We start from the raw sequence: 26,912 nt of genomic DNA, 5'->3' as shown, positions 1-26,912 counted from the left end.
AAGTCAACCTCGGGAAATAAAGAAGCCCCCTTCCAAATCTAAAATGCTATGATCCCATCTGTCTTAGAGAAAGTTTCTCTCTTTTTTCAGTAAAGTTTCCCCCTTTTTATTAAAGAAAGGCTGTATCATTTTTCTTCTTTTATTTATTAGTATGACTATTTATATTAGATATCCTTAAATGTTGAACTATCAATACATTCCTGAAATAAATACCAATTAATTAATTAGTATTCTTTTGGATTCCTGCTGGATTCATTTTGCTAATATTTTATTTACAGATTTTTGAATCTGTATTTACCAATGAATTTGGACTCTTCATTTCTGAGGAGGGGGATTTGTTTATCTTTGTCTATTTGGGCATCTAGTTTGTGCTAATTTCATTTAAATGAATTGGAATCATTTTTCTTCTCTCATCAGAGCAATACTTTAAAGAGCACAAAAATAACTGTTTCTTAAAGATTTGAAACTAACCTGTGAATCTGGTTGGGCCCAGGGTTTTTTGTTTTGTTTTGTTTTGTTTTTAGTGTGTGAGTGTGTGGAATGGGGTGGGAAGGAGTAGGAGGTGGAGTGAAGGGAGTTCTTTACCAAAATTTCTCAGAATTCTAACATTAAGTCTAAGCATCCTTTTAAATAATTTACAAAGTTATGGAAATTTCAGATAATGAGCCCAGTTAGAGGATAGGTCAAAAGTTAAATGATAGACTATATGACACAAGGTAAAGACAAATGAACACCTGATTAAGTCACATCTGTTTTATTTTCCTAGATCAGGAAGTGTGCTGCACCACTGGAATGAAATCTATTACTTCGTGGAACAGTTGGCTCATAAATTCATCAGGTGAGAAACATAATGAGTAGTTCTCTGTCATGAGTAAAACCAGCCTGTTTGCTATTCTACTAATTACTAACCACTTTGGGGATGCTTTTTGACAAAGGTAGACTCTCAGATCTTATAACAGAGACTTGACTTTGTTTTCATCTTTGCCACATGTTAGAATAAATTTTGGCTTCGTGTTTTCAAGAGGACCCTGATTTGTTTATAAGACCAACATTTAAATTTTCCCCCTCTCTTGTCAAATAATATCCTTCTAGAAGGATCGTTAGCATTTTCTTTCACAGTGCATCACGCTGGGGCAATTGGCTCATTCTGGCTGGACCCGTGTGTAGAGGCTGTAGGGTGTAAGGTAACCAACTCATCCCAGTTTGCCCAGGACTTTCTTGGTTTTAGCACTGAAAGTTTCACATCTTGGGAACTCTCCTCAGTCCTGGGCAAACTGCCATGGTTGGCCAGCCTAGCTATATGCCTTATCAGGTAGAATCCTCTGAGCATTCTTGACACCACTTTCCAAGGAAGGACAATGCAGTTTTGAACATTGTCACTATACACATTGCAGGGGCCTTGGAGGTCCTACTTTCCAGTAAGTATAGACACCCACTAGTAAAAGAAAGGAGGTCATTTCACCCTCCTTGCGTGCAACCTCCAAAGGACAACACAACTGTGATAGCATTAACGGATCTGCTTGAAGCCAGTTGTCAAGGTCTTTGGTGAAATTGTTCTGATCATTGTAAATTTGAAAGCAGCTCCAACCCTGCTTGATGACCTCTGTAGAGTCTTCCAGCTGATGTGAGTAACCATATACTTCCTCTTTGAATATGTTATTATTATTTTTTTTAATCTCAGAGACCAGGGTAATGACAAATGTGTTCCCTGCAAATTCACTTACTGGTCTCAACATGTACCCACTTGCTTGATTGGAGGGAGAGGGTTAAGAGGTGTCCTCTCTGTTACGCCAAAAATTGGAAACTACAGCAGGAAGCATCTACACCCAGATGAAGGGAGAAAACAGAGGCTGGGAGGAGACAGGCAGGAAAAGTAGAGGAAAAGAAGAGAAGCAAATACATGGATGGTATTAAAAGCAAAGTTAAGAGAATTGTACAAGCTTAGAATTGAAAGGAACAACTTCCCAAGCTATCTTCCGAGGCATTCACTAACCCCCAACTTGAATAGCTCTGGTGAGAAACTGCTGCCTTTTGAGGCAAACAACCCAATAGTTGGATAATTCCAGTTTCCATAAGAGTCTTTTTTGTCATTGACCCATAATGTCCTTTCCTACACTCTCATCCATCTGGAGTGATATAAAACAAATCTGCCTCCAGACACTTGAGAGTATCTGCTATGTCTCTCTTTCCTCTAATGGTTTTCTGGTCCCTCTAAAGCAGAGGAGTCTCCTGGAAAAGGCTTTGAAGTTAGGCAGATGTGGATTTGCATCCAAGCTCCATTGGGCAACCATAGCAATTTACTTACCTTGGTTGAACCCTAGTTTGCATGTGAAAATTATACGAGAAAACATGTGCAAAGCAACTAGCCCAACACCTGGCTAAGTGTGCAAAGCAACTAGCCCAGCACCTGGCTAAGAGTGAGCAGGTGACACTTCTCTTCCCCAATTCCCTCAGAAACTCCAGACACTTTGCTATTTTAGATTCAAAGATGTTAGAGGTAGGAGTTGGGGGAACTAAGAGAGCACTTAATCCAGTCCTCTTCGTTTTATAGACAAAGAAACTGAGGACCAGAGTATTTGACATGGCTTAATCTAGACCACGAGGCACTTTCCTTTAATTGTCTCCTCTGGCCCTCTTTGGCTATGGACCCTCCTCAAAGTGTGGCACCAAGACACTACTGCCACGCAAACTCCAAGAGGAGGGTCTGTCTTTTGTTGCCTGCTTCAGCCCCAGGGCCTATAGTAGTGCCTGACACACGATACCTGCTCAATCAGTAATATAACTTTTCACCATTTTCTTGAAGCCCCCAACCTGAACCTCACACCCATCACTCTCAGCAAAGAACTTCACCTCCTATTTCACCAAGAGCCCAGAGAACAGCAAGCAAGGGATTACCTCCTATTCCAATCCTCCTCTTAAAAGATGGATGCATGTCCTTCCCATCGTCTCTGAGATTCAAGTATCCCTCCTATTAAAAGCCTGTCCTTCCATTTTAGTCCATTTTATCCCATTGTCTCCAATATCCCCCAGGTCTTTGTTTCTCTCTTGTATTTTTCTCTACCTTTCCTCTGGCTCCATTTCCACTATCAATAGACATAACCTCATCTGAAAAAAAACAATGAATTTCCTGATCATGTCTTCCTATAGATGCTACCTTAAGTCTTTACCAGTTTCTCACTCAAATATCTTTAAAGACTCACCATCTCCATATCCTTACTTCTCATTCATTCCTTAACCCACTCCCATCTGGCCTTCATCCCCACCCTCGACCTGCTTGCTCTCACCAAATTCCCTAAGTGATGCCCTAGAGGACAAATCCATTGACAGCCATGCAGTCCTTGTTCTGCTGGATAGAGGAGCTTCGTTGGATTCAGATTTATCTCTCCTTAAAATTCTCTCCTCTGCTGGCTTCTGGCTCTCCTTTCATCCCCTGCCCAGAGCCAGGCCTTTAAATGTTGGTGTTGGTTCTGGTTTGGCTCCCTTCCCTTCTCCCTGCTGATACTCTGAACAATTTTACTCACATCAGTATGCTGAGAACTCCCAAATTATGTCTCCAGCCCAGATTCATATACCAATTACCCCTTGGAGAGCTACATTTCCTGCATTTCAAATTCATTCTTTCCAGAGCTTAACTCTATATAAGGGAGGCAGTATAACATAGTGGTTAAGAGCCCAAGTTCTAGAATCAGAATGCTTGGTTTTAAGCCCTAGGTCTACCACTCTCCCACTGTGTGACTTTGGGAAAATTATTTTATCTTTCAGGGTCTCAATTTCCTTTCGTGGAAAATAGGAATAATAATAGTAATGATCTCATAAAGTTGTTACAAGTTTAATGAAATAATACAGGCAAATCACTTACAGTAGTGCTTGGCACATAGTAAGTCCTTGATAAGGTTGGCCATTATTATATTATCATGATAATTATGATTTTTATTATCATTTCTGATGTGGTGTCCTCCTGGCCCAGCACTAGTGAGGTAGTAAAAGGCAGCATGGTGTCATGGACAGAGAACCCAGGTCTTTTTCAAAAGGCCAATTTCAACTCACCAGGTGTTGCTTGGGCTCCTACCAAGTATTACACACCATGCTAAAGGGTTTCCGAAGATGCATCAGACATACGGTAATGGATGTAGACTTTATCTTGGATGCATTAGGAGCCATTGGAGGTTTGATAGCAGATGAGTGACAAGATCTGATTTATATTTTAGAAAAAGTATCCTGGAAGCAGTGTAAGGAATGAATTGGAGCAAGGAATGATGATAGGCAAGGTCACCAGCTAGGAAACAATGACTGTTGTCAGGAAAAGGGGGAAGGTTTGGGGAGACATTTTAGGAAGTGGGAAATATAAGATTTGGGGCCAGGTCAGGTATGGGAGGTTACTGCATCATGAAGAAATAGGTTGATGCTATGAAAGGTGAACCATCTGGCTACTTAGAGAGAGCCCCAAAGGATGGCATTCCAGTGGTGAATCCACTGTAGTCTGACAGTCTATCTTGCAGACCAAAAAAGACGTTTGTCCTCAGCTGAGAGTTGATCTATCTCTCAGAGTGTGGATTTCACATTGGCAAAGCTTCCAAGTACCGCCATATAAAAACCATGCCGATGTATTCATTAATCATGAGAAGTTTAACTACCAAATAGAATAGGTAGTCTTGTGGCCCATCAGCACATGCTTTCCTTATAGGGTAACCTCCTTGGGAAGCCAAATAGAAATTAAAGGTTGATGGTGATTCTACTTTCAGAGTAAAATGAACTGTATAATCTTAATGGCTAATGGCATCAAGCTGCCATTGCCTGAGACACCCTGTTCAGTAGAGGATACACCAGACTACAGTGGACAACACTGAGAGAGATTAGGAGTCCACTACAGTGGACTACACTATCAAATGTTGTCCGTTGGGATCCTGATTTGTATAAACAGCATGCAAACAAGACTTCTAGGGGCACACTTCAGACAGAGCAGAGGAAAGTGTTGAATCTTAGCTTTCTTACTTGTGACCCACACTCACTGAGTGGTGGTCAAATCAGAAGCAGCCTCCAGGAGGACAAAGTGGGTCTTCTCTTTGGTCCACAGCTTCAAGTCAGCTGCTGGCTGACTACTTGCAACACCAGCTGTGAAGGTGCCCTTTGGGTTGAAGGTTGGCAGCTCTGGCAACCGTAATATAAAGAGAAGAAGAGGGGGGAAGCCTGGAAGGGAATGGCATTCCATAGTCTCTCTTTCTGCCCTAATAGAATTGCTTTTCCTTTCCAGTCCACAGCTAAGAATGTCCTTTATTGTCTTCTCTACTCAAGGAACAACCCTGATGAAGCTAACAGAAGACAGGTAAGGGTGCTCCCCATCCCTATCATTACAAAACCCATCTTTTCATGAGTAGTTCTGATATTTGTGCCCCACTGCCAGCTTTGACCTGGCAGTGATTTTAATTGAATAGTTCTCTCTTTTGACTTATGCCTTGAACTTTGCGCATTGACCCATCTGTTAATTTACTCTGCGATGACTTTGATAGAATTTCCTTATGTCAGTGAAATTTTATAAATGACTAAATCACATTAAGGTAAATCTTACCTTTCATTGGTGACTCAGTCCACTAACTTGGAGCAAAATGTTAGCAAACCAAATTCTTGAGGGAATATATTTTCTTTTATTTAAATTAGATTTTACTTTGTGGATTAAGTGTTCAGAGATATAATAAGTGTGCTATGAGAGAAGTAAGAACTTGAACTATTATCATCCATAATGACTAAGGCAGCGAATAGAAAGGGAGGGTTTATGGCACTACAAAATTTAAAAAAATTTGAATCAGGTATGGGAAAATGTTGTTGACAGAAAAGGATTAGTTAGACCTAGCTTAACAAAAACATCAATTGGGGTTTTACCACTTGCAGATGAAAATTAACAGTAACAGAGACACGTCATTTATTCACAGCTAGGATGGTACATTGGAGATGACACTTTTCCTGAGTTAATGATGCTTTGTCCACTTTTTAAAAAGTGGTATGGTCCACATGAGAGAGGCCCCAGGGTGGGGCACACGTGGGACTATTGGCTGACTTATGTGGACATGTTGGGGAAAGGAAGGGAAGAATGGCAAGTACAGGGAGGGCAGGAAGACTTTATTCTGTGCGATTCTTCTAGAAATGAGAATAGGACTAACAGGATGGAGTAAGGTTTTCTGGAACTGGCACTCACACAGCACGTCTGAGCTAGTCCCCATTTTTCTCCATGTCTTTGTTCCCCATCTGTAACAAAAAGAGCACTCTGAACCGTATGGAAGTTTTCAAATCCTGTTACTCCTTCAGCAGTATCTATTATATGCACGCATGCCATTTGAGATGCACTGAAACCCCATTTTAAAAACAAGGGTTTCTTATTCCTTATTAACAGAAGGAGAAACTGAGGCCTTGTCATGTTTCTAAGGATACCAAGCAGAATCCACTCGAGATGCAGGCTGCACATTCTTTCCACTCCACCTGCTGTTAAACAGAGACTCATGAAGCCCAAGAAGCCTGTGTGACTTCCCTTCAGTATTGGCCAAGGAATTTTTTTTAAGATTCTCTATACACACATTTATTTGCTACTGAAAATTGAAACAGAACATCAAAAATTTTTTTTTACAATTCAACACGCTGTTCTAACAATGGTCTGGCCAAGACACCCAACGTTTTCTTTACATTCCTTCCACACAAGTTAATTTGTTTCAAATTCTTGATATTGGGTTTCTTCTTACAGTGGACTTCAGGCTCATAAAACAGGCAATACCTGAGACCTATTAGCGCTTCTTTGTGTCAAATCAAAGTGGAACTAAAGTATATTCAAGTCATTCAAATGCAAGCTACATAGATTGCTTGTAAGTTACCTGTATTAAGGTAGAAAAGAGATGCAAGAAAAAAGACATCACAGAACTTATAACACAGGTTATCAAAATATTGGTACACAATCTTTTCCAAGCTGCTTCATAATGATCCTAAAATTACGAGCAAGAAAAATTTGTACAAGAATAAGGTTTATGGCCCATCCGACTGTGTGTCATAATTTCTGTAATATTTATTGTCGTAATTTTCTCATAATTATCCTCATAAGGATCTCTATGAAACAGGCAATAACGACAGCTATATCTAAATCTTTTCACTATTGATTGAGTCTCAACGTCCTTCTACCATGGTTCAATTTGAGAGTCAGACAGAGGAAGTCTGACTATTTTTAATATATTGAATCATCCTTTCCATCCTTTCTCTCCGAGCAGTTAACAATGTCCTCACCCCTCTCCTATAGGGTCAAGGATTTTAAGAAGCTCTGAGACAATGTCTCTAGCCTATGGACTACATGCAAGACTCCTAATCTCTCTCAGTCTTTATATATGATAATATCTCAGTCATAATTTGCAGAGATGTCTTTTCTTCGGAGAAAACTCCTCTCTCACCCATTTTTCACATCCTCCTACAACCCAAGGCTGCCTAGTGCTGCTTCTTGCTGATTCCACTCGCTCTGCGCCTAAGAGTTTGGCAAGAGACCAAGTTCACACATCCCCTGTGGATATTTTGTGTGCTACTGCTCGCAGCCTCTGGGAAGTTGGAGAGGTGGAGGGAAGTCACAGATTTATAAACACTAGTAGAACGTCGAGTCTTTCAGACCCATTTTGGTTATGCTAGTTCAAATTAGTCATCTGAATCCTACTTTGAATCTAGTTTTTTGTACCTTAACTTCACTGCTCCTAGTATCCCATGCCAAGGAGAAGACTGGGATTGGAATCTCTACTTTGCTGGAAGCAGCATTTAATAATTAAGGGATGAATATGCATCAAATAACAGCCAGAAATACCTTGCTAAAGGCTGAATGGTTTGGGATTAGCAGATGCAAACTATGATATATAGAATGGATAAACAACAAGGTCCTACTGTATAGCACAGGGAACTATGTTCAATATCCTGTGATAAACCATAATGGAAAAGAATGTGTATATGTGTGTGTGTGTGTGTGTGTGTGTGTGTGTGTGTAAGGCTGAATGAGTTTCATTTGGTGACTGCTTGGCCTAATCTGTGGGTCAGCTGGCAAAGCATGACCATGGTTCACTGACCCATCCCCAACCTTGTCAGCCTGTGGAAAGACGCAGGCAAGCCAGCTCTCTCTAAAATAGTTTCTCATGAGATTGGTGTAAAGAATTAGACTTTCAGAACTTCCAACCTGCTACTGTTTCTGAAATATATGACTTTCAGTGGTTTAGTTGGTCACAGGAATTTTTATATTTTTTTCTATGTCTCATTTGATCTTCCTAATATCCCTATAAGACAGTAAAAGATACAATATTTTACCTATGTAGTAACTGAGGACACTTACAGAATTTTTAAAATCTTGTTCAAAAACAAGACATGAATTAGCAGAGACTCTCATTTCAACAAGAGCAAAAGATTTGGGGTATATCAAAAGTACATTTGCATTCAGTTCTCTGGATCAGATCCACACAGGGGAAACCATGGGAAGGTTGAAGAAACAGAATGGAAAATAATTATGTTGTGTTGAGATGTAGTAGAGGAATTACAATTAGACTAATGATACCTCTGCCATTTGTGTCTTTTATCTGCTAAGCACTTTACATAGCATTTATTTATTCCGATATAACCATTATTACTTCAATTTCTAATGTGGTCTTTGTGGTCATTTGATTTATTGTTTCATATGTAAAGTGTCATTTTTCACTAACTGCTGTCAAGATTTTTTTCTCTATCTTTAGTTCTCAGCAGTTTGATTATGATGTGTCTGGCACACTTTTTGGTTTTTTTTTCTGCTTGTTTTTTGAGTTTATCCTCTTTTGGCTTTCCTCAGCTTCTTGAATCTAGAAATTTATGTCTTTCACCAAATTGTGTGGATCTGTGGCCGTTACTTTTCAAATAATTTTTTCTGCCCTGATCATTTTCCCCTCTCCTTCTGAGACCCCAGTGACACACATGTTAGACCTTTTGATGTTATTCCACATGCCCCTGAAGTTCTGTTCAATTTTTTTTTTTTGCAATTTTCTTTCTGTTCTTTATACCAGATCGTTTCTATTGTTCTGTCTTCATGTTAACTGACTCTTTTCCTCTGTCATCTCCATTCTGCTGTTTAGCTCATCTACTGAATTTCTTATTACAGATATTGTGTTTTTCAGTCCTAAAATATCTACTTGGTTCTTTTTAAATTTTTTATTTCTCTTCTGAGAACTTCTATCTTTCCATTTAATTCAAGTGTGTTACCTTTACCTCATGGATTATAGTTATTATAACTCCTATTATATAATAACTTCAGTTATTATAACTGATAATTCCAATAGCTCAGGATTGGCATCTTAATTGTCTGCTCTCCTGAGAATGGTTCACATTTTCTAGGTGGTTTGTATGTCAAGCAATTTTAGATTATATTCTAAAAGTTTTTAATATCATGTTGTTGAGACTCTGAGTCGTATTCAAATCCTATAGAGAATATTGATTTGTTTGTTTGTTTTTTAAGTATAGATACAAACTTCAGTGCCAATATGAGTAAAGTTAGCAATATTTTCTTCATTCATTCTTTTTTTTTTTTTTAATTTATTTTATTTATTTTTTTATGGCTGTGTTGGGTCTTCGTTTCTGTGCGAGGGCTTTCTCTAGTTGCGGCAAGTGGGGGCCACTCTTCATCGCGGTGTGCGGGCCTCTCATTACCACGGCCTCTCTTGTTGCAGAGCACAGGCTCCAGACCCGCAGGCTCAGTAACTGTGGCTCACGGGCCTAGTTGCTCCACGGCATGTGGGATCTTCCCAGACCAGGGCTCGAACCCATATCCCCTGCATTGGCAGGCAGATTCTCAACCACTGCACCACCAGGGAAGCCCCTGTTTGTTTGTTTGCTTTAGTAGGCAATCAACCTGACTAGGTTCAGATCACAGGTTCTATCTTGTCTTCTGTGGTTTTGATTTTGGTTCAGTTTTCAAAGTCTTTGCTAAGCTGCTTTGGGTGTCTCCTGCACGTATGCAGTTCAGAGATGAGCCTGGGAGTTATACAGCTTCATACACAGAAGTAGGGGGATCCCCTTCACGAGCTCTCTCCTCTCCAGGATTCCCCACACACTGATTTTCTCAATGAGGCCCCTGCCCTCCAAGTCTTCTAGCAAGAAAAATGGGGTTTCTCTTGGAGTCTTGGTCACCACATTGCTGCGTGCAGTTCTGTACTGAGGCCACCCCTGGGGCAAAGCCAGGAGTCATAAGAGAGAAATAGAAATGGGATTTCCTCCACATTCTTTGAACCACAGGGGCCGCTTTTCCCAAGGGCCAGAAATATGGTGGCTTTCTTAGCTTTTAGGCGACATCCCAGGCTACTGCCATGTGACTGAGGCCCACCCTCAGATTAAAGCCGTGAGGGAAATGAAGAAAAAAAATTTGGAATTCATCCTTGTATGGGTTATTTCTCCAGGTTTTAACTCTCCAATCCACCTGCATTTTTTGCTTTTCAGAGTTTTATTGTGTTTGCTTTTTTCATTTTGTCCAGACTTTTTATTATAATCCACAGAAGAGATAGCCTATAGCAAGCCTGCTATTACTTCAGTTCTACAGATAAGGACACTGAGATTCAGAGAGCTTAGATAACTTGCTAAGATCAAAGAATGAAAATGGCAGAACTGGTATTCTGATTCTGGATTCTGGATTCAGTCCAACTCATGGGCTTTGCATCATATCATGTTGCTCTTTCAAGATTTCTTAGCTTCAACAATTTGCAAAACGATTGACAAATTGTAACAAGTATTTTAGGTTTCCTCATTAGCATAATAAAGGATTAATGTTAATTTAAGTACTAATAGAATAAATTATTTTAGTGTTAACTACTGCACATGATTCCCTAAAAACTTCTTGGATAGTCTTTTTCCTGATCTTAATCGAAATACTTCCAATGTTTCATCATCTGGAAATGAGATCATGTCAAGGAAGTCCAACTCTTCCTTCAAAAGAAAACAGGAATAGATATTCAGTTTAATTAAATGCATTTCTGGTATCTATTGAAGTCATATTTTTCCTTTGACCTACTAATACAGAGAAATGCATTACAAAAGATATTTTAATATTGGGCCATATGCATATCTGGTTACACTTGGTTGTGATATATTATTATTTTGATATAGAACTGAATTCTGTTTTCTGTATTTTATTCAGAAATTTAACATCAGTATTCATAATTGTGATTGAGCTGCTATTGTCCTTTTTTGACTACCTTTACTTACAGTATTTTTTATAATTTTTTTCTTACATTTAGTTTATTACTTCTAGAATTAATCCGATGTAAGGTATGAAGCCAAGATCCATCTTTTTTCTCCAAATGTTTAGGCAGTTTTTCCAACACCATTTACTGGATAATCCTTTACTACCAATTTGAAAAGTTAAACTTTTTCATATACTTGTGTCCTTTGCTGGGTTTTCTATTCTGATGCACTGCATTTCTGTCTGTTCTTATGCTACTACCACATTATTTTAATTAGTTTTAACATCTGGAAGACAAGTCCTTCCTCACTTCTAATCCTGTGTGAAAATCTCCTGGTCTTTAGTGGGTATTTTTCCCTACCACATGCATTTTAAATAATTCTTTTAATGTTCCAAAATATTCCTGGGGTTTTCACTTGAATTGTATGAAAATTACAGAATAACCTTAACAAAATGGCATTACATTGTTACTATATTGATTCTCTTATTTAAGGATATATCACTTCCCTTTTACATCCCCCAATGAGGTTTTGATATTTTCTTCAGCTCAGTCTCATACAGTGTTCACTAAGTTTATTCCTAGACATTTTAAAGTTGTGCTTCCATTGTGAATGAATTTTTTTTCTGTTGTATTTTCTAAACTGTTGTTCACTATAAAGCAATTAACCTATAATTTGGGATCCATGGGCTTTTATTGAACTCCATAAAATTATTTTTAAAAATTTGCAAACCAGGGAGATTGTAATTTGCAACAGAACAGGCCTATGTCCCCCGAACAGTTAAGACATACTGGCTTGGAGGAAATTATTGCTTTGTAGATTTATTTCTTATCCCATCATTTTAATGAAACATTATATTAATTCTAATATTTTTCTAGTTAATTTTGGAGTGGTTTTCTAGTAAGATGGTTATATTATTTATAATCAATGATAACTTCTGTCCTCTTTTCTAATATTTATATCTTTTATACCTTCTCAGGTATCTTGGGTTGCTTGTTTTTTTGATATTGAGTTGTATGAGCTGTTGGTATATTTTGCATATTAACCCCTTGTCAGTAGCATCGTTTGCAAATATTTTCTTCCATTCCTTAGTTTTTCTTTTCAGTTTGTTGATGGTTTCCTTTGGTGTGCAAAAACTTTTAAGTTTGATTAGGTCCCATTTGTTTATTTTTGGTTTTATTTAATCTACCTTGGGAGACTGATCATAGAAAACATTGGTACGATTTATGTCTGAGAATGTTTTGCCTATGTTCTCTTCTAGGAGTTTAATGGTGTTATGTTAATTAGGTCTTTAAACCATTTTGAGTTTATTTTTGTATATGGTGTGTCTTCTTGGGTATCTTATTACATTGGCTAAAATTTTCAAACTTTAATGGACTTGTGTTTCACAATTATGTACTTTATTGGATATTGACTTCATAGAATTTTTTATCTACTATATTAAGGAATGATTCTTCAACTGCAAGTTTATTAAAACATTTTTATCTGAAATGTTAGTTTCATTAAATGCCCTTTTGTCATAAAAAGATAATTATATCTTTCTTTTATTTCCTTTGCCCTGCCTATGTGAAAATTTCAAATCAAAAAATTTCCTGATGTGAAACTAACCTTAAATTCCTGAAATAAATTTTATTCATCATGGTTTGCTCTTTTATTATATTTCTGGATTTGATTTCATATAAACCTAAATATATCACTTATTAATATTTAATATTAAGAATATTCAAGAGTTTCACTTTATACTATCTTTGTCAGGCTTGCAATAAGGATTGCACAAATTTAGAAAAATGAATTGGCAATCTTTTCATGTGCTATGGAATATCTAAAGTAATATAGAAAGTGTAAGTTTGTTCAAGGTTTAATACATATCAGAGGAAAGCCAACTAAGCCTAAACCATTATTAAAGAAGTTATTTGACAATTATCTCAAAATCTTGTATGACTATTGTTATAATCGTATTTTCTACCTTGAGAAGTGGTAGAAATTACCAGTGTGTTGATATTTTAATTTTATAACATACCTTTTTAATTTTCAAAATCTCTTCTGTGTCTGTGGTTATATCCCTTTTCCAACATTCATGTAAAGTATTTTTGTCTCTTATTGCCCCATTCAAATTACTCAATGGGTTCTCTCTTAGATTTATTCATCAGTTTTCTTTCGTATAATTGTTTTGTTTTATGATATATTACTTTATTCTTTTACTATTATTATTCCTTCCTTTGGCTTATCTTTTATTTCATCTCTTTTTATGAATTGAAATTCATTATATTTTATTATTTCTCATTTAATAAAGAAGCTATTATGAATATAAATTATACTCTAAATTTCATCCTTATTGAATCTCATATGCTCCAATATGTACTGTTCTCATTATTGTTAATTTCTAAATAGTTTATATTTATAATTTATAAATTTATAATTTATTATATTTATAGTTTTAGATTTGATATTAAATTATTTATAAAATATTTCACAATTTCCACATGATTTTTGTCTTTTTATATTTTTCTCAATGTCTAGAGTCATTGCATTTTTTCAGAAAATATGGTTTATATAATTTCTACTTTTTAAATTTATTAATTTTTGTTGGTGGCCTAATATAGGAATAAATTTTACTTATCATTCATGGATGTTAGAAAATATGTATACATTGATGAATAAAAAGTTTTATATAAGAATATTTTGATTAAATTTATTAAATATTTTATATGTTATATTTTTGTTTACTTGATCTGTGAAGACAGAGATATTTTCAAACTTTCCACTACAACTGTTTGGATTTTCAGTACATTGCCTTATCATTTATACTGTATTATTTAGCTCACATGTGTTTTTATTATGGAATATATTTCTAATCAATGTAAAGTAAACTTTATCATCTTTAATGCTTTTTAAGTCCTTTGTCCAAAAATATTATAAACTTAAAATTTTTTTGTATTTTCTTACTATATCTTTGCCCACCCATTTAGCTTTTACCCTTGCTTGATATTTTAATATTCCACCATTGATTTGAAAAGTATAATTTGAAAGAGTATAATTTAATTCTTATTCTAGTAACAGTTCCCAATGGATGCTTGTCTTTATAATGGCAAGAATTAAATAATATCTATTTTTCTCCTTGCTCAATTTATTAAGAAATATTTGCACTATGTTTCATAATTGTATACACATACACACACATATACATATTTCCTTTCCAGTATTTGAAGTTTTTTTTTAATTTAGTTTTAAAATTTCTCAGTTAGCTGAGTCTTTTTTCAGGTAAAATTTTTCTGAGGGGTATGTGAATATTAAGCTTTCTAAGTCCCAACTTATTTGAGAATTGTTGTTATTCACCTTCAGGTAAATATTTTAATTGAACTTTAATTATAAAGTTCTTATATCCTGACTATCTTTTCCCCTAAATTTACTAGAGACAGTGATAAAATGTCAACTTGCATGTATTCTGTTCTATATCGCATATAGAAAAAGGAGCGATTCCAATTTAGTACATTTCTCCTTTATTTTCCCGTCTTGAATGCTTGTAAAAAAAGTTTTTCTTCGTCTTTGGAATTAAAAAAAAAAGTCAAGAGAGTATATTTGGCGCAAGGCCATCCGTTAATTTTGTATAATACTTTGTGTAGGACTTGAGCCATTCCATCTGACAAGTTAATAAACTTCTTTGGCTTAGGATTTTTTTTTTCTATTATTTCTTTTATTATTACTTTTCTTCTGTCTGTTCATTGGGTTCTTGAATCTACCCAAAATCTCTTTTATACTCTATTATAAGTACAATTTTTAAGTGTCTACCATTTTTCTTTGAGTTCTTGGAGAATGTTTCATTCTGGTTCAGTCATTCACCAATTTAAGTTGTTTTGTTTTTGTCTTTGCAGCATTCACCTTACTGTTCACTGTTTCCATTGCATTTTTTTTTAATTGTGGTAAAATATACATACCATAAAGCTTAACACTTTTACCATTTTTAAGCATACAATGTGGTGGCAGTAAGTTGTGCAACCATCACCACTATCCATCTCCAGGACTTTTCCATCATCCCAAACTGAAACTCTCCCCTGTCCCTGGCAACCTCTATTCTACCATCTATCTCTATCAATTTGCCTGTTCTAGGTACTTCATATAAGTGGAATCATATAATTTTTGTCCCTTTGTCTGGCTTATTTCACTTAACATGTCTTCAAGGTCCATCCATGTTGTAGCATGTATCAGAATTTCATTCATTTTTAAGGCCAGAATAATATTCCATTGTATGTATATACCGCATTTTGCTTATCCATTTATCTGTCAATGTATGGTTGAGTTGTTTCCATCTTTTGGCTGTTGTGAATAATGCTGCCATGAACATTAGCGTGTAACTATCTGTTCAAGTCCCTGGTTTCAATTCTTTGGGGCATACACTAGAAGTGGAACTGATGGATTATATAGTAATTCTGTGTTTAATTTTTTGAGGAACCATCATACAGTTTTCCACAGTGGCTGCACCATTTTACAGTCCTACCAACAATGCATAGGGATTCCAATTTCTCCACATCCTTATTGATACTTATGATTTTCTGTTTTTTTTTTAAATTGAGGTAACATTGGTTTATAACATTATATAAGTTTCATGTGTACAACATATATTTCTACTTCTGTGTACACTACAGCATGCTCACCACTAAAAATTTAGTTTCTATTTATTACCATAGTTGACCCTCTACCCATTTCACACTGCCCCCCAACACCTTCCCCTCTGATAACTACTCTGTTCTTTGTATCTACGTGTTTGTTTTTGTTTGGTTTGGTGTATTCACTTATTTTGGTTTTCTGTTTGGCTTTCAGATTCCACATATGAGTGAAATCATACAGTATTTGTCTTTCCTCATCTGACTTATGTCACTTAACGTAATACCCTCAAGGTCCATCCATGTTGTTGCAAATGGCAGGATTTCATCTGTTTATGGCTGAGTAGTATTCCATTGTGTGTGTGTGTCCATTCACCCATTGACAGGCACTTAGGTTGTTTCCATTTATTGGCTATTATAAATAATGCTATGATGAATATAGGGGTGCATATGTCTTTTCTAATTAGTGTTTTCATATTCTTCAGATAAATACCCAGAAGTCAAATAGCTGGATCATATGGTAGTTCTATTCTTAATTTTTTGAGGAAACTTCATACTGTTTTTCATTAGTGGCTGCACCGATTTACAGTCCCATCAACAGTGTATGAGGGTTCCCTTTTCTCTGCCTCCTTTCCAACACTTTTTATCTCTCACCTTTTTGATAATAGCCATTCTAACAGGCATGAGGTAATATTTCATTATGGTTTTCATTTGCAGTTCCCTGACAATTAGTGATGTTGAACATCTCTTTATGTGCCTGTTAGCTATCTGTATGTCTTCTTTGGAAAAATGTCTCTTCAGGTCCTCTGCCCATTTTGAAATTGGGTTGTTTGTTTTTTTTGTTGTTGAGTTGTATGAGTTCTTTATATATTTTGGATAATAACCCCTTATCAGATATGAAGCTTTTTAGTTTGATGTCGTCCCATTTGTCGATTTTTGTTTCTGTTTCCTTTGCCTGCAGATACATGCTCAGAAAGATGTTGCTAAGACCAATGGCAAAGAGCATACTGCCTGTGTTTTCTTCTAGGAGTTTTATGGTTTCAGGTCTTACATTCAAGTTTTTAATCCATTTAATCTGTTGGGTTTTTTTTTTCCTTTATAACAGCCATCCCAATGGGTATGATATAGTATCTCACTATAGTTTTAATTTGTATTTCCCTAATGATTAGTGATGTTGAGCATCTTTTCATGTGCTTATTGGCACATTTGTATATCTTCTTTGGAGAAATGTCTATTCAAGACCTTTGTCCATTTTTTAGTTGGGTTTTTTTAATTGTTATTAAGTTCTAAGAATTCTTTACATATTCTGGATATTAATCCCTTATTAAATATATGATTTACAAATATTTTCTCCCATTCTGTGGGTTACCTTTTCACTCTGTTGATAGTGTCTTTTAATGCACAAAATTGTTGAATTTTGATGAATCCAATTTATCTATTTTTTTTCTTCTGTTGCCTTGCACTTTTGGCTTTATATTTCAAGAAATCATTGTCAAATCCAATGTCATAAAACTTTTCCCCTTTGTTTTTTCTAAGAGTTTTATAGTTTTAGCTCTGACATTTAGGTCCTTGATCCATCTTGAATTAATTTTTGTTTATGGTTTGAAATAAGGGTCTAATTTCATTATATTGAAAATGGATATCCAATTTTCCCAGCACCATTTGTTGAAAACACTGTTTTTGTCCCCATTAAATGGTTGGCACCCTTGTTGAAAATCACTTGACCATATATGCAAAGTTTTATTTCTGGGCCCTCTATTCTATTCCTTTGGTCTATACATCTGTCCTTATGCTACTACCTTACTGTTTTGATTACTGTGGCTTTGTAGCAAGTTTTGAAATCAGAAAGTGTGAATCTCCCAACTTTTGTTCTTTTTCAAGATTGTTTTGGCTATTTAGATTCCCTTGAGATTCCATATGAATTTTAGAATAAGTTTTTCTGTTTCTGTCATTGGAATTTTGACAGAGATTGCATTGAATCTGTAGATCATTTTGGGAAGTACTGTCATCTTAACAATATTAAGTCTTCTGATCCATGAACATAGGCTGTCTTTCCATTTATTTATGCTTTCATTAATTTCTTTCATCAATGTTTTATAGTTTTTAGTGCCATTGCATTTTTTAACTGATAAATAATATCTTTCAACCCAATGAATATTTTTCTGATCCTGAATTTTTCCTTGTGTTTGTGGGAGGCATACCCTGTTATTGTGTTAGAGATGATATATCTTTATCATGAATATGAATTAGAATTGTTTTATGTGTTCTCCTGTTTCTTATATGAGTTTGCTTCAAAGGGGAAATTTTCTCAACTTTCTTAAATTGGTCCTTTCTTTCCATCTTATGAGAATTTTCCTTAATAGAGTGACTCAAAAGAGGAACAACTAGGTTTTTCAGGACTGGGATTTGGGATGAGTTCTGTCAGAGGTCATGTAAATTTTTGTTGAAAAGGTGAAGATCACAGGAAAAGAAGATGGGAAAAATTATATGTAGTGTAATTTTTTCTTGAAAAAGGTAGAGACCTAGTAGTGTATCCAAGGTAAGGAGGAAGCTTATGCCAAAAGAAAATGGTGAGTTGTAGATGTTAGATCACTGTGTTAAGAACCTATCCTGCCACCACCCACAGGCTTTTCTCCTCAGGTCACAGAATTCCAGGCTGGTAGGTCCTTCTCTCATCCTGATCTCAGCAGCTCTACATCTTGCAGGAACTCTTCCAAGTGTCTGGCATATGTATGGCACCCTTACCAATTTTCTGGCAATGAAAACCATTTGCCCCTGTCATACTTGTTTAGCTGTTTCTACAGCATTTTTGAAAGAAAAGGGGAGGTTAAAAAGTGTAGACCCAGATCACTACTTTTAACTGGAAGTTTCACCTTTTTTCTAAACTTTGCAAGATGAAAAAAACAAAGAATAACAAAACAACTATGGGTCAAAGAATTAATATGTCTTATCCAACCCACTGGCCTCACTTCACTGCTAAGAAAATCATTCTCAGAGAGATTGAATTATTTGCCTAAATTCATATAAGTAATCAATGAGAGTAGAATTTTTTTTAACTCACAAAATTAAAATTTTTAAATCCAGTGATTTTTTTTCTACTACATTACACAGCTTACTCAATTCACTGTATTTGTATGCATGCTGCTGTCTTTTGTTTCTTACCTGTGGAATAATTAAATGGTAGCAACCACTATATATATGTGCAAATGCATAAATACATACGCATTTGTGTATATATATATATATAATGTATACTCTTTTATTAATAGTTTATTATGTACCAATAACCTAGAATACTTTTCTCAACTATAAGAAGAGAAAATGATAATACCTACCTTGTAAGGTTGTTATGGGAATTATATTATTTATTATGTTTTATGTAGATGGGGATACTGAGTCAGAGAAGGCTCAAAGCCTCCTTGCCATAAAAGTGAAGGAACCTGGATTTGAGCCTGGGAACCATGGCCCCAATGTCCACACTCCTAATCACTGTGCTATAGGGTTTCCCACAATTTTACTACTATATACACTTTTAAATTAAAAACAAACCTAAGCATACACAACTCACCACCCCAAACCCTCTAACTTCTTCCAGAAAGCAATTCCCTGAAAGCACGTGCCCTCTGTACATTTTATCTTTGTGGCCTTTTAATGACGTCAGCTTGGAAATACTCCTCGCAAAAAGGTACAGAGGTAGGATCAGTATTTTGCAGATGGGGTTAAGAGGTTAAGCATCTTGCTTACTGGTTTTAAGGAGTTGAAGTAAAAGCCAAGAATGCTTGACTCAAACTGCTGAGTGGAAACCAAGAGACCACACTTCTCTATCCCTCTCAGTCAGCCTTTGGTTTGGTTTGAAGAGTGTGGTTTTGCCATCAGTATCACAGGGGAAAATGACATATTTTGAACACATCACTTGATTCCTGGAGAAGAATGAATACAGGCTGTCATTACCAAGAGACATAGTTCTAAAAGCTTTTTCTAAATTTAAAAATAACAAGAGAGAAAAAGAGTCTTCAGATACTTTGTGCTTGAAAGCCTCTGGATTCATCCCATTTTAAAGTACTATTCATTCAGGTACAAGAAGATTTGATGGCAAAATTAGGAGAAACGGAGGGGAGCATTTATTTATTCTCTTGTCCTGTTGATGGAGAGAGAATATCATGGGGTCTGAGTCCATGAGAAAGGTCCTTACCTCTCTGTGTCTCTGTTTCTTCATCTGTAAAATAAATAATAATGATCAGCCCTACCTCGTAGAACTGTTGGAAGGATTAGCAATGCCAGGCACATAGTAAATGGTGTTGTTACGCTTGTGGTTGTTAGGGTCTTAACAAAGAGCTGAGGAATCACCCTCACTCCTCCTGGACACACCCCACTCAAATCATCACAGCATAGCCAAGAATAATTCAAAGAGTGAGTCCCCAGCTCTCCGTGCCTCACACCCTTCTCTGAAGTTTTTAACCGTTGGCCAGTCTATCCCTGTATAGAGGAGCATGGGTAGAAAACACTGCTGTAGCATGAAGTCAGGTAAAAAGTTATTGTTTCCTTTGCCTAATGGTTCTAGCAAGACTTCCTCCAGACAGGAGCACACAGGCAATGTCTCTAGAGGAAGTTTGTCTAAGGGCTTCTCATACTGCATTTCAATGATGGTAAAAAGAACCCACCTTGAAGCAATTCAGCGGGTCTGGGAACAGACTGAGATGTGTGAGAGTAGAGTGGTCCAGTGTTTCTCACACTCTCCCTCTGGAGGACCCCTGTTAGTAGAAGAAAGTACCCTGGGGCATAGCCCTGGGGTCCTAGGGTAGAGTTTGAAGTGGCTCATCAAAAGCAAGAAATTTCTTCAACATCCTTTCATCTTAAAAATGATGATCTTATTTACAAAGCAGAAATAGAGACACAGACATAGAGAACAAAGGTAAGGATACCAAGGGGGAAAAAGGGGGGTGGGATGAATTGGGAGATTGGGATTGACATATATACACTATTGGTACTATGTATAAAATAGATAACTAATGAGAACCTACTGTATAGCACAGGGAACTCTACTCAGTGCTCTGTAGTGACCTAAATGGGAAGGAAATCCAAAAAAGAGGGGATATATGTATACGTATAGCTGATTCACTTTGCTGTACAGTAGAAACTAACACTGTAAAGCAATTATACTCCAATAAAATTTTTTTTAAAAAAATTACTGAGTAATACAAAAAAAATGCATGTGCATTTGTATTCTATTCTATAATACACCAATGCTTGATTTTATATGAAAATCATGTGGAGTCCTTTCTCAAATTTTGGAGTACAATTTATGCCCCAGGGAAAAAACATTATATATATACATATACACACACACATCTTCTGTGTCTTTGTGTCCAGTACATTGTCCTATACCAAGTTTGGATGCCACAGATGTAGTAGAGACAACACAGACTTTGTACCTGGACCAGCCTGGGTTCTAATCTGGGCTCCACCAGCATGTGCATGTTCTTCACTTCTATGAATCTGTTTTTTCAAATGTATAATGAAGATGATAAACATCATATGGTGTTGTTGAGAAGCTTCAAGAACTAATACGTGGAAAGAGCCTAGCAGAAACCCTGGCACAGCATAGATACTCAGGAAATGTTACTTCCCTTCCTCACCTACTATGCTTCATGTGGCACATACATATATAAAGGATAAAATCTGACAGAGCAGCATCCAGAAACATTCTTGTCTGGATGAAGCCAGCAAGGCAAACTTCAGAAATAGTGGAGTCAAATGATGGTAGGGTTCTCATATTCAAAGCTAGATAGCCACAACCAACAAATTTTCTGTGGCCTAACCAAAAAAAACACCACTATTGGTCAATATCAGGCCTGTCCATCACCTCCTAGCCTCTTGGCCTCCAGCGTGGGGACTTGAGCCTTAGATTTAGTGCTGCCTTTGATAAGCTCGAAATGGCTCCTCATGGACTGCAGTTCAGCCTTTGCTACTCACTCTCAACTATTTTTGAAATTATTAAATATTCTAAGTATAACAAAAGCATACCAAAAAAAGGATAGTAAACACTCATTATCCACCACCAAGCTTATGAAATAAAATGTTACAGGTATTGACCCCCCCTCCCTTTCTCTTTCCTTACCAGAGGTATTACTGTCCTGAATGTGGGATTTATCATTTTAATGACTGTTGTATATTTTTACATACCCATGAATAATATATTGTTTCATATTCAACTTTATAATAAATTATCATATTGCATGTATTTTTCTTGAACTTACTTTTTACACTTAACATGATTTTTTGAAACTTTCTCTATGTAGATACATGTAGCTACACTTGGTTCATTGTAACTAATGTATACTTTCTGTTGCATTGCATTTTATTGTGATAATGTACCACCATGTACTAATCTATTCTCTTATTAATGGACAGTTAGTTTCTAACTTTTTGCTGTTACAAACAAAGTTGCAATGAACATTCTTGTACCTGTCTCCGAGACAGGTGGGAAGCAAGATTTCTCTTCTATAGCGATATATAACTAGGGATTGAATTGCTAGGTCTTTGGTATGTGAATATGTAACTTAACCAGGCATGATTTAATTGTTCTCCAAAGGGGCTGCACCAATTTACAACCCAATTAGCGATTTATAAGAGTTTTCATTTACCCAAATCCTACCAACATCTTGTATGATACCCCAACTTTCCTCAAATAGGTGCACACACATTTGACTTGTGGGTTGGATTATCTGGTGTGGACCTAGTGTACTCCTACCTACCCCCACCGCCAGCCCAATATTGCTCCAAAGTGTGATAAGGAAGTCCTATCTTTGGAGAGAAATGTAGCCTTTTCCAGCCTGCCCAAAATAGCAGACTCTTGTCTATCATCTACCCTAGGGCTGTCTGCTTCAGCTTCCATCTGAGAAGGTGACCCTGGACTCATTCTCTGTTGCACAGGATTGGTAGAGTGCCACTCTATCCTATGCCCTTCCAAACACTCCTTGTGGTCAGCAGTACTAAGCTCAAGTATATCAACCTGACCATTTTAGATGCCACCAGCACCAGGTGAGACCTAGTCCCTAGTGAACTAAGAGGAGCATGGACCTAAAAGTTCTCATGGGATAAAGATATATATTTGCACAACCCTGACTATGGAGCCTACTTTCTTTCCACCGTTCCCATCTCCTACAAAGTATGACTCAACTTGGGGAAAGTGTTAGTGATGGGAAAGGTCTTACAGGGATTTGTTTCAAAAGAAGTGGTACCATAGGAAACTGCATGGTGAAAACCACTGCACAAATGAGTAACCAACCAAAATAGAGTTGTGTACAGAGGAGTTTGTTTGGACAAATTCATCACATTGCCCTGTGATTAATCCATTGTTCCTGTCCTTTATGCCAGCTTAGGACAGCTTGGGAATTTGGAAATTCCTTGATGGGCTCCTCTTCGTGAACTTTGGTTACTGGTCTGCACTTGACCCTGTGTCACATTGTGGACTACTGCTGTCTGCCAAATGTGGCTTCTCCAGTTCCCAGCAGATTCCCAGGTTCTGTTTCTGTTTCAACCATTGGTCCCCACATAAAATCAGATGCAGGACTCTGAGCTGGAAGGAAGCTGGTAGATCTTATAGTTCCACACCTTCACTTTACATTTGAGAAATCAAAGGTTTACATGTGTCGGACGTGGCAGAACTATGATTCAATCCCAAGTCTATCTTCCTCCAAAATCCACACTCTTGTGAATGGCACTGAAGCCATGGGAAGAATGAGATTGCCTTGTAAGACAGTGTAGGTGTAAGAATAAGGGGATCTGGGTTCTGGGGCACTCCAATCTTTAGAGTTCTAGAAGAGAAGGAAAAGCCTACACAGAAATATGAGAAAGAACAACTGATGAGGGAGATGGAGAGAGGATGCTGTGATAGGAGTCAAGAGAAGAAAGCATTTTAAATTGAGAGGGAGATTAACTGTGTCTGAAGCTGTAAGAGGGTGAGTAAGAGGAAACCAGAGAAGTAACCATTGGATTGGGAATGTGGAGATCATTGGGGACCTTCACAAAGCCCGTTTCAGCAGAACTGTTGAGACAAAAGTCACTGCAAAATAGGTTAAAAAGTGAGGGCTTTCAATTTTCAATTGAGGAATAATGACATTTTTAGCCCTTTTGCTTGCAAAAAGCACCCAAAATCAGGAGAAGGTAAAACAAAACCACAAATTTGAGGAAATTAAGAAATATTAAACCATAAGAACACCATAGATGAGGACAGAAAGAATACAGGGAGTGGCAAGTGATGTAAGCAGTCAGATGTAATCCTGAAGAAGAGATACTGAAGAGGAACTAGCCTTGTAGCCTTGCAGAATCTTGGAAAGCTCAAAACCTGGAACTGTCAGATATTGCAGAAGGCAAGGAAGGGTTACAGGGTGACGACTGGACAATGTTTAAAAGTTTATCTAAGGATCTTTTCAACCTTCAGAACTACTCACCTCCACTACAATTTGAAAATTACCCCTTTTCCAGCTCCACCAGAAAAGAGAAGTATATTCTCTGGCAAAATTAAACAAGAATGGTTTCCTGGACGGACACCAGGCATGGGAGATTATGGAGATGTGCATAACAAATGTTGCTACTTCCAACCCTCCCCCTTGTCAATTCCAGAACTAACACAAAGGAAAGAGTTTGAAAACTAATTCTCTGTAGAAATAAGTATTTCAGAGGGGGAAAAATGCTCATACATTGATATTTGAGGGTCCTCAATGAAAAAATCCTGTTGACAAAAACTGATCATCCACCAACTGGCATACCCCACCATGCACACAGAGCTTCCAACAAGTCTTAGTCTCACTCATCCGCTATGAACAGATGTATAGTCAAAGATCACTTCACATTTGAAATCTTTACCAGGAAAAATTAGGAAGTGAGTACTCTTTCAAGAAGTTGTGTTTTGAAGAGAAATGCATTGAATTGGTCAATAGCTAGAGGGAGATGTAGGGTCACAAAAGATTTATTTTATTAAGATGAAAGATACTAGAGTATATTTATATGCTGATAATCATCTCCAGTATTTTTCTTCCTGACTTGAAACAAATGTGTAGTCACAAATATTTAGAAAAAAGCCTTTGCAGTATGTCTGCTTCTAGTTAGGATGTAGAGGCATATGAAAAACCTTCATTTCCATGGTCAACCAGAAAAGTCCAGACAAAATAAAATTCATATGTTCTTCTGGGGCTAGCAGACACACAGGAAGCACTGATGAACTGAATTAGAGAGAAACAAGCCCTATAGAGCTGAGCAGAGATCTACAGAAACTTCCATACTTGGAGGTGGATACCTGATCTGGCTAGAGAAATTGGAAATGTAGGCCAGCCATGGACAGAGACTTTTCAGGCATGAGGAAAAGTCAACTGAGCCTTAGACAACAATGTGTGCCAGAGGGATGGATTATCTGAAAGATCCCCAATGAAAAAAGAAATTTCTTAGCCTAATAATTCTCCCCTCTCACCCACACCTCTGCATTTTTCCAAGAAAGTAGCAGTGGAGGACTTGCTGAAAAGCAGAGAGAAATCACTTAATCCCACGGATACTTGTGGTACTTGGATTCTGGAGTCCTAAGGTCAAGCGAAATTATCTGAAGCTGTGTCTAACTCCCTCCCACCTCAAATACAGGAAAGATCACAAAGGCAGGGCAGGGCAGAAGGCTGGGACTTCAGCCAATAACACTCTAGGGAATACACTGTAATTAAAGCTGTGCTCCAACCCAAAATCAACCTAACTCAAGGGAGCATCTAAATATTCAGCCTCCCACCCCAGCTTACAAAGATAAAAGGCTTACACTCTGCAATGAGTCAACAAAACAAATCAATATGATACCTAAGTTTCCATTGCTTTTTAAAAAATATACAATGTGTAAAATACAAACTAAAAGATTGTGAGACATGGGAAGAAGTAGGAAAATGTAATCCATAATCAAGAAAAAAACACAGTAATGGAAGCAAACCACAAATGACTCAATTATTGGAATTAGTAGACAGGGATTTTTAAACAACTATTATAAACATATAAAGAATTTACAGGAAAAGGTGAATATAATGGAGGAAAACATGGGCTATCCAGAAAAAAAAAAAGAAAACTGAGTGAAAACTGTGGACTGAAAATTTTTTCTGCAGACAATGGATTAATGAACTTAAAAACACATTAATAGAAATTATTTAAACTGAAAGAGAGAAAGGGAAAAGATGGGGGTGGTGTTGAACCAGATCCTATTATTTGTGGGGTAATATCAAGTGATCTAATATATGTATAATTAGAATACCAAACATGATGTTCCACACACGGATTCAAGAAGCTGAAAGAACCCCAAACAGGACAAATACCAAAAAAATAATAATAATAACCTAAGTACATCACAGCTGAATTCTTGAAAACCAGAATAAAGAAGGAATCTTAAAAGCACTCCAAGGGGGAGGGAAAAGACATATTACAGAGAAACAACAATGAAAATCACTTACTTTTCACCGGGAAAAAAAACACATGCAATCTGGAAGACAAAGGATCAATCTCTTTAAAGAGATAAAAGGGAAGAAAAGTCGATTTAGAACTCTGTATCCAATGAAAATATCCTTAAAATTGAAGGTGAAATTAAGACATTTCTAGAAAGAAAAAAAAAAACTAAGAGAGTCATCACCAGCAAATCTGCACTACAAAATAAATAAATAAATGCTAAAAGAATTTTTAAGCACAGAAAAAATGATACCAGGTGTAAACTAAAGCTACCTAAAAAGGGAGAGTACCAGAAATGGTAACTATTTTCTTAATTTCATAAAAAGACAATTATTTAAGACAGAAACAATTAACACTGTATTTTGGGGTGAATTACATATACAGAAGTAGAATATATGACAACGATAGCACAAAGGATGAGAGGGAATTACATGGAAGTATAATATTAAAGGGTTTTTCCATTATATGAGAAGTAGCATAATATTAACTTTTGATAGCCTGTCATAAAATAAGGATAAATATCCATACAGCAACTGCTAAAATGAAATGAAAGGGAGGATATTACTATAGACCCTACAGATATTAAAAGAGAATAAAGGAATATTAAGAACAAAGTAATAGAAATAAATTCAACAATTATAATGGAAA

At 36.6% G+C, this 26,912-nt stretch overlaps 1 protein-coding gene across 2 annotated transcripts in view; it reads left to right on the top strand.

The window, feature by feature from the left end:
• The window catches only part of ANTXR1 (ANTXR cell adhesion molecule 1), a 245,064-nt gene that overhangs the window by 24,702 nt on the left and 193,450 nt on the right, over nucleotides 1-26,912 (top strand). For both annotated transcript variants that reach the window (XM_057558000.1, XM_057558001.1), the window contains exons 2-3: nucleotides 767-838; nucleotides 5,252-5,323. In XM_057558000.1, the coding sequence (XP_057413983.1) occupies nucleotides 767-838; nucleotides 5,252-5,323 (144 nt within the window). The remainder of the gene's footprint in view (nucleotides 1-766; nucleotides 839-5,251; nucleotides 5,324-26,912) is intronic.

The sequence above is a fragment of the Balaenoptera acutorostrata genome, chromosome 12 (genome assembly GCF_949987535.1).
Source record: "Balaenoptera acutorostrata chromosome 12, mBalAcu1.1, whole genome shotgun sequence".
NCBI lineage: Eukaryota > Metazoa > Chordata > Mammalia > Artiodactyla > Balaenopteridae > Balaenoptera > Balaenoptera acutorostrata.
The sequence above is the reverse complement of the archived record's forward strand: the minus strand, read 5'-3'. Positions and strand labels throughout refer to the sequence as shown.